At 36.5% G+C, this 9,336-nt stretch overlaps 1 protein-coding gene across 1 annotated transcript; it reads right to left on the bottom strand.

The window, feature by feature from the left end:
* Positions 1-980: 980 nt before the first annotated feature.
* On the bottom strand, positions 981-8,972 carry LOC122119933 (vomeronasal type-2 receptor 116-like). Its single transcript, XM_042693984.1, has 5 exons — positions 8,625-8,972; positions 6,722-7,528; positions 5,333-5,560; positions 4,265-4,388; positions 981-1,900 (listed from the first exon to the last, which is right to left on the bottom strand). The coding sequence occupies exons 1-5, from the start codon at positions 8,970-8,972 to the stop codon at positions 981-983; spliced, it is 2,427 nt and encodes an 808-aa protein (XP_042549918.1).
* Between the last annotated feature and the right edge of the window lie 364 nt (positions 8,973-9,336).

Here is a 9,336-nt window from a genome sequence, read left to right as displayed (position 1 = left end):
ATGTAACTAACAGTAGAAGAGACAAGAAATGAGTGCAATTGTGTCTATATCACTTAAATATGTGATTTTGTAAAAATTATATGGAATGGACTAGGTCAACCTATTTGAACCGATAAGTGATGCTTTTCTTATCAAATTAGGAGTTTTGAAATATGACAAATAAAAATGTTCATGTTGAACAGATTGTAAGAAAGATGTTATTAAGAGATAATCTTATATAATTAATATCCAAAATTCTTTGTGTCAAAGTAATGCATAGTGATGAATCAACAATAAAATATAACTGATATCCAGGCAAGAAGGGGATTACTATTATCAATAATGGACTTTAATATTAGGAGAAAGTGCAAAATATCTTATACATTGTAATCATCAATAGAGGCTTAATTTTTGTAATATATACATTTCATTCCTAAGTTTTATGATGAAAATAGTGTGAAAAGGAAGAGGAAGACAAAGAAGGAGATGGAGTAAATCAAAGAGAAAGAAAGACTGGGACAGAGAGAAAGGGCCCATAAATGAGACACAGGGATAATATCAAAAGGTGAATGTGTGAATGGAAATATACAAGTATAGAATAAAACAAACTCTAAGTACAACATTAAAGGATGTAAATTTGTGAAGAAGAAAATATTAATGAAATAGTTTGGAGGGCTCTGCAACATGTTGGTGTGCAGACAGGAAGTTAATAAGCTGAAAAATTTAGAAGAGTTATTGGGAAAACAAGAGTGAAAAGACATTATAAAGAGGAGATAATAGAATTAAGTGCAGATTAAAAAGGAGGAACCAAAAATATACAACCAAAACTACAGTTTAAATTGTGATCACCATCACTTGTTGACTACCACTGCTAGGAAAATGCACACTAGATCCTTAGTCTTTGAAATATAAATTCTAAAATATAAACTATAACGAAAGGAATAATTACTGTAGACTTACATCAGACCTTGTCTATATGAATCAAACCTATGTGCTTAATCTTAAGAATGTTTATTTCTCCTACTGTCTTTCACCCTGAAGCCATATAAAGAATTTCTATTTGAAACTAACAAGATGATGTAACACTTTGGAGCAAAAATGCATCCCAGTAGGCCAGCACTGGAGGCCAAGATAGAGAAGACCTCCACAGCCACTATGACCTTCCCCTTGGCACTGTGATAGACAGGCAGGAATGTGAGCCACACACTGCAGAACACCAGCATGCTGAAGGTCAGGAACTTGGCCTCATTGAAGGTGTCAGGAAGGTTTCTGGCCAGAAAAGCCACAGTGAAGCTGGCCAGGGCCAGGGAGCCCAAGTATCCCAGGACAGAGTAGAAGGCAGTGAGGGAGCCCTTGTTACACAGGATGATGATGTGGCCATGTTCTGAGTGTGAATCAGTGTCCACAAAGGGAGGAGAGGTTCCCAGCCAGATTCCACAGAGAGTCACCTGGATGAGGGTGCAGATGGGGATGATGAAGTTAGGAGCCCCTGATACCAGCAGCCACCTCATCCTTCTTCCTGGGGAAGTGGCCTTGAAAGCCAGAACCACAGTCACTGTTTTGGCCAACACTGTGGAAACAGCCACAGTGAACACAACCCCAAATGTAACCTGCTGCAGGATGCATGTGACTGTGTTGGGACGGCCGAGAAACAGCAAGGAACAGAGGAAACAGAAGATGAGGGAGATGAGCAAGATGTAGCTGAGAGCCCGGTTATTGGCCTTGACAATGGCAGTGTCTTGGTGTTTCACAAACACCCCAAGAACAGCAGCAGTCAGCATGGAGAAGCAAAGAGCCATACAGGCCAGACACATGCCCAAGGGATCTTCAAATGCCAGGAAACTTGCAGCTCTCAAGAAGCACTGGTCCTTCTGTATGTTGGCATACTGATGATCTGGACACTTCACACATTGCTCCATATCTGCTGAGACATGTACATTACCATTACTTCTTTTTATGAACCTCATTTTCTTAAAGATTTTAGGAAATTTTTCTTTTAAGTGAAATTCTGAGATGTCAGCATTTAGTATCATAAAAGCTTTTTTGTATTTTTCCCAGGCCATAACCACCTCCTGTTTTTATCTTCTTTATTCAGACTTTTGTTATTGCAAGGTAAAGGACAGAGGGGTTACAGTTACATAAATAAGGTAATAAGTACTTTTATTGTCAAACATGTTACCCCTTCCCTCATTTTTCTCCTACTTTCCTTCCCCTGAAGATTTCCCCCACAAATTGTCCAGATTATTTCCAACATACTGTCTTGTGCATGTCGTTGTATTGGTTCCCACTTTGTCCTTTGTCTAACTATTCTGTTTTTCCCTTTTTTTTCCCCTAATTCAGATAAACATTTCTAGGTTACAAAAATCAAATACAGTGACAACAGGAGTATACTAAAAGGGGGAAATATACAAAAGATGCATGAAATCACATAGTACATTAAAAAAACAACAATAAAGACAGAGTTCTTCTACTTGTTTCTTGAAGTACATTTTACTTAGCATCACCTTATATGGTCATATGATCAAGGCCATTGAGCTATTCTGTTTATCTGCTACGATTATCCTAGACATATACTAATTATTGCAAATAAGGGATACTATGGAGCCTATGTTTCTTTGAATCTGGCTTACTTCACTTCATATTTTTTCCATGTTTTTTCATTTGCTTACAAATGGGGTGATATTTATACTTCCATCAGTCTTTTTTACTTAAGATTGTTTTCACTCAATGACTATCACATGTATTGATAATGTAACAATTGGGCTACTATACCATCTTATTAAATTTTTCTACACCACTCACTCTCATTAACAGTTCTTCAATCATATTTAAATTGTAATTAAACAGCTTAAGTGTCTCCACATGTCTCTTTAAAACATTAATTTTACCCTATGGTACATTATCCTGGATTTCATCTCACTAGATTTGACTTGCCTGCTCACCTTTGAAGCTGTGGGCATAGATTAATCTCTCTTGGACATTGTATAGTCATGCTCATTTCTTACACTGAATTTAGCTTACTGGGCCAAGAAGGGTTCTGGGCACTGAGATATAAACATATGTGAGATCCCTGATTCCTATGTGCATACAATATAACTTCTAAGATGAACACTCTCCTTAGTAATACTTAGGTTTAACTTCCTGTTAGTGTTTAGACTTTTCCTAATGATTAGTGTTAAGAAAGATTCCTGGTAGCTTTAGTGTGGTCTTGTTTGTAAACTTTTGGGTAAATGCCCAAAAGTGGGATTGCTGGGTCATAGGGGAACTCTATGTGGAGTTCTAATTTCCAAAGTAGTTGAACAAGTTTACACTCCCACCAACAATGGAGTAAGGTTCCCTTCGGTTTATTGCAACGTTATTTACTATAGCTAAGATATGGAACCAACCCTGATGCCCCACAGTGGATGAATGCATCAAGAAAATGTGGTATATATACAAAATGGAATTCTATGCCTCCATCAGAAAGAATGACATTGCCCCATTTGTTAGGAAATGGAAAGACTTGGAAAAAATTATATTAAGTGAAATAAGCCAAGCCCAAAGAAACATAGGTCCCATGGTTTCCCTTATTTGCAATATCCAGTATATGTCTGAGTCAAGCAGAAAATGTCACATAAAGTGATGTTAGGAAAATGAACCCTAAGATATGTATTCAAATGTTTTTTTTTTTCTTTTACGCGTTTATAATGCATGCACAAGATTATTTCTTTGTTGCTTTGTATGTCCCACTCCCACAGTATAACCCCTGCTTTCACTGTATTTGATGTCGGTATAATTTGTGGTGGGGAAGGAGATAAAAAAGTCATTTAAATAAGGACACAGGTCGATCCATTGCAACAATGAGAAGTACAAGTTGTCATGTCAAAAACGAACTTTACAACTTTGTTGGTTCAGGGAGGGTTGGGTGGGGACAGGAGCCTGGGAAGGGATGGGAAGGCGAAACAAAAGAGGAGGCTAAACTGCTTGATAAGAAATGTACTCATTATCTTTCCCATCTAATTGTAACCCTTCTGTACAGTACTTTCACAATAAAAAATTAAAAAGAAAGAAGGATTCCTGTAGATAACTTTCCGTGCAATAGCCTGGAAACTATAACTAAATATATAATTCAAAGCTTTGATCTATTATATTACAAGTAGTAATACCACTACTTATCAGAATTGAGTTATTAACAGGGAGAGGAGCATGAGGTCTGTAATCCAAATACACAACTTTTGCATTGACTTGTTTGGATTGAGGAACACTAGGGAGAGGTAAAGAATTTCTTCATAAGTCACAGACTCACCTGTCCCATTAGCAATCTCATTTTCTGAACAAGGTGCACAATCAAAGCAACAGGCAGCTTTTTCCTCCTGAGGAGATTTTCTGAATCCAGGACCACAACTCTCACTGCAGACAGAGTGAGGAGTCTGAGGAAAGGCAGGAGTGTGCCAGTGACTGTTCAGATTCATATAGAACATTGCAAAAATCCATTGTTTTAAGGAATGTGATTTTGAGCATAATAATTTAGGCAGGTAATTGCAGCCAATTTATTGAATTCTGTTTTATATTCCATATTCCATGATTTCCAAAGGCTATGTGCTACAACCTTGATCTAGCCTGTTGAATCACTGAAAGGTATGGAATCTTTAAAAGGCTGAAGGTTGTTGTGAGAACGTAATTTAAGTGTACAGCCCTATGGATTTTTCTTGAATTCATGCCATTATATTTTGTAACCTACTAATGTTTGACTTGGGAAAGAGCAAGTAGGAAACCACTTTATAGGGTTATGTGAACCCCAGGGTCATCTTATCTTTATCTTTTTTCCCCAGTGGCCATGACATGAGATTTCCTCACAGATGCCTTCAATGATTCATCTTAACCAAAGGTGAATAAATAGCAATTCAATTAGCCATTAAATGAACCTTTGCAGAAAGCAGCAAAGAAAGCTTTCAACCACATGAATTACATCCTGAGGTACTTTATCACAGTGTTAGATACCTACTGACATAAAACAAATTTGCATTCTATGACAATATTCAAAATCAACATGTAGAAACACATTTAACTCTTTTGTATCTGATCCTGGGACTTGAACTCATGTCTTGACACTGGACTTCAGCTGTTTTCACTCAAGGATAGGATTCTACTGTCTGAGTCACAGCTCTACTTCCAGGTTTTGGGAAGTTAATTGGAGATAAGCATCTCACAGAGTTTCCAGTGTGAGCTGACTCTTAGCTATGCTATTCCAATCTCAGCTCTATTAGCTGCTAGGATAATAGGAGAAATTTGCTGTCACTCAGACAGGTATAAATTTAAAGGTGACTCTTACTGATGTGTGTCCTTAAAATTATGAGAATTAGATCCTACTCACCCCTGTAGTTCCAATGGCCCACTCTACCATATCTTCAGATAAAGAAATTTGATTGCCATGTGGAGCAAATGGAGAAAAGTTCCCTACTTTCACCTCAAGTGCAAGACCTTCTGGAAAATTCCAAATGTTCAGAATGTCATATTCTGGCTCCAGTTGTCTTTTCTCATCCCAAATCACCTGATCTCTAGTACGATTATAAAACTGGATGCTCTTCAGGAAAGTGTGCAGCTAAAAGAGACATTATCTTATAGTGAAGTACATCCCAGAGTTAAGACAAAAACCTGAAGTAAGAAACACTCCTGATTGCCTTTAATCTCTGATTCTGAATTCAAAAAGAGTAATGACACACAATGAATTATCTCAGAAGAAAAATCTATGGAGAAATAATTAATCACTCTGAAAAATAATCTTTACTGGTCACTTAGAAAAGGAGTAGAAAGACTTTTTCCACAGATATCATTTTACTCGATCTTGCCCTAACCATTATTTTATGAACGTTTATAATTTCAGGTTGTTAAATGTTTAATTCCAAAAGTTGAATAAAATTGGTCTCTCATGAAAAATACGAATAATTCTGTTCATTAGGTCATCCTTTGCTTTGATTGAAGGAAAGTATAGGGAGAAGCTCAGTTTGCAGTTTTCAAAATACTGGGTATTAACATGATGAGTTATTAGTAACTAAAGGAATTCATCAGCCAACAGGAGTTGGCTGATGGTTGTAAACTGAGCTATGTAGGTTTCTCAGACAAGAGGATCAGGATTGGAGGCCAGCCTGTGCAGAAAAGTTAGAGAGAACCATGTCTCCAAAATCAATTCAGAAAAAAAACAGAAGAAATGCTGTGTTAAAGTAGTTGAGCACTAGCCTTGAGTACATAGACACTCAGGGACATAGCCCAGATAGTGTGTTCACATCCCTGCACTGGCCAAAATTAGCTTACAGTAATGTGGAATATGTTTTATCTTGTTACTGGCCTATTGTTTTCTTACCAGCATATCCACACATGTTACCCTAATTACATGGACACATAAAGAATCACATAAGGTTTGGATAAGCAAATGAAATATTTAATTTTTGAATGTGATTGTATATTTATTCAAATTTGTACTCCTATTAATTTCTGATAATAGAAAGGAAAAGCTAAACAGTTGAGAAAATTGCTTTAAATACAGCAATATTAATTAATTTCAACAACCAAATTAGTATGACATATGAATATAAACATATTTTCATATTTGTGAATATAAACACAAGTCATATATATACAAGTACAGAAACAAGCAGACTTACATACAGAAATATCGAATTTCAGACAGTAAGGATCCCTTCTAGAAAGTGCCCTTGCTCATAATGTGTACTCCTCCATAGATACTCCTCCATAGAATAATTACCTCTTCTGGGGAAGGCACTCTTTGTTTACTATTTCCCATTGTTTGAACTTCTCTTTGATGAAGAAACATCTCATGCAGAGCCTGGGCCACAGCATACACAGCATTGTATATATTGAAACTCTCTCCAGACATAATCATTTCAAAAATATGCACAGGCAACCAATCCAAAGAGGCATCATGAGCACAGTTATCCCATGTTATACAGTCAGACTCAGAATCTGAGCAATTAAAAGACAGAAACCACAACCTGGCAAGAAAAATGTCTTCTGGGTATTTGGAAGGCTTAACTGCCTTGACAAAATCTGTGAATCCAGAAACTTCTACATGATGGTGTGTAAAAATAAGAGGTACATGCAATGAGCCTAGCATGAAATATTTCCTTTTCATGGTGAAATCCCACTGACAGTTCACAATACAAACTTTGCCATGTAGAAAAATTTGCTCGATAAATATCATTAAAGCTATCAGTGAATCATTATCACCATATATGATGAGGACACTTGCTGAAGATAGATTTATCTCATTATGAACTGCCATAAGTTTGAATATATATGATGTATCTTGGGTTGAGAGCATTAGCTCATAGGCTACACAAACTCTGTTTTTGGCCATCTCTTCTTTCAATTCAGCAAGAATCCAGGCACCATTCTCATCTTGTGAGGTCAATAGTCCCACCCAGTTCCAGCTGAAGTGAAGCAGTAAGGAGACCATGGCAGTAGCTATTGATGAGTCCTTTGGGGCCATCTGATAGAGAGCAGGAAACTTGTTATGGTCACTCAGGGCATGATCAAAAGGCCCAAAGGTAAGCTAAAGTTAAAGAAAATTGGATGCTCCATGAATGAGAAGATTTCCATGCATTATAATTTCAATCTTGAATTCTTTTAAGAACCAATTGAAGTAGGTAGAAGGTAGGTTTTGCTTTATTTTTTGAAAAAATAATTTAATTGTTTTTGAAATGTTGCACAACATATCAATTGACTTGTAATTATCTCGATATTTGTCACTATTTCCATCAACTCTTCCCATCTATATCAACCTGACCCATTCCTAATTCCATTTTCTTATATACCCATTGTATATCATATTGGTTTTTGCCACCCATCCACTCTATATTTCTTTGCATTTTTCCCTTAACATCTAACCCACTCACACAAGATATGCTTCACCTTTTTGGTGTTCATTTTTATACTGTTAATAGGCCAGAAAAGTAACACGATGGAGTTCCACGGTTGTGTATACCTTACTTAAGTCAGATTAATCGTGTATATATGTAAGTGGCTATAATGTGTTCCATACTTATTTCATATGACATAATCATATTTTAGATCTAACTTTCACATATCTACACTTTCTCATTCTGAACCTGATTTACTTCACTCAATATAGTAAGTTTTGTGTGCCTGCATGCATGTGTGTGTGTGTGTGTGTGTGTGTGTGTGTGTGTGTGTGTGTATGAATGCCAGAGGCACAAACTCATGGCTTTTTGCACTTCTTTGGCAATTTACCTCAACACTTGTGTTGACCAATGGACTCATGCATTCACCTTGTGCCCATTGATATTTAATTTGAGATACATGTTTTCTTATTAGTTAGGATTACTGCTATGAGCTATCACTACACTCTCAATATATTTTCACACTCCTATACCATTTTCCATTTCCTGATGTATTAAAGAAAATTATTGATGTCTCGAAATAATACATTATACATTTGTCAGCTCAAATCTTCTCTCTTTTTCCAAAGTGTGAAAATATATATTTCCAAATATCTTTGAATAAATACTCTTTGATACCACAAAACTTGATAGGTTCATAAATAGAATATCTTCCTATCATTCTCTTCTAACATCGGAAATTCCACCAAATTAGACATTATTATATCCTTCCACAATTTGCACCCTCACCTGTGGAAATCTGTAGAGTCCTAATAATGTCCCAATCTGGTCAGATGTTATTCCTGATGGTCCTGTAAGTACTGCTATAGACCTGCTTTCTCTCATGCAGGAGTAGTTTGGAATCTTGTACTTCCCAAAGAGACAAGTGAAGGGATTCTTAAACATTGTCCAAGTTCTGAATTCAACATCATAAATATCAAATCCCAAAGTCATGTTATATAAAAGATCAGGATTTTTGTTGATCTCCTCAATAGCAAAAGCCAAGGCCAAAACACTCTGGTAGTTCTTGAAAATAAACCTGCAAAATGAGCAAATAATTTGAGGAGGAATATTCCAAAACTTAAGACTATGATACATTAAATGCTTGCTTTTTTGTCCAGGAATATGTTAATATATTACCTCAATTAGAATGGAATGTGAATGTAGTGTCATATGCTTGTATAAAGATCTAGGTAAAGTGGGCTAGGAAGCTGGCTCAGTGATAGAGTGCTTGCCTTGGGTTCAATTCCTCACCGCCACATAAACAGAAAAAGCTGGATGTGACACTGGCTCAAGTAGTAGAGTGCTAGCCTTGAGCTGAAGAGCCTAGGGACAGTACCCAGCCAGAGTTCAAGATCCATAACCGAAAAATAAAAAATCTAGATAATGACATGAAGGGCATTTCTCATGAATGAGATTCAGAAACTTATTTAAATTGAGGAAGAGCTTGTTTTCCCCTTTA

The sequence above is a fragment of the Dipodomys spectabilis genome, unplaced genomic scaffold, assembly GCF_019054845.1.
Source record: "Dipodomys spectabilis isolate Male_0828 unplaced genomic scaffold, ASM1905484v1 ptg000173l, whole genome shotgun sequence".
Taxonomy (NCBI): domain Eukaryota; kingdom Metazoa; phylum Chordata; class Mammalia; order Rodentia; family Heteromyidae; genus Dipodomys; species Dipodomys spectabilis.
This window is presented reverse-complemented; position numbering and strand designations above follow the sequence as displayed.

What these genes read in the sequence shown, in the direction of transcription:
- LOC122119933 (XM_042693984.1), bottom strand. Translation starts at nt 8,972, where the DNA reads ATGTATCATAGTCTTAAGTTTTGGAATATTCCTCCTCAAATTATTTGC. An exon ending in GGGCCATTGGAACTACAGGG is followed by an intron (nt 4,389 to 5,332) that starts GTGAGTAGGATC and finishes GCCTTTCCTCAG; the next exon opens with ACTCCTCACTCTGTCTGCAG. An exon ending in TGAGATTGCTAATGGGACAG is followed by an intron (nt 1,901 to 4,264) that starts GTGAGTCTGTGA and finishes ATGTCTCAGCAG; the next exon opens with ATATGGAGCAATGTGTGAAG.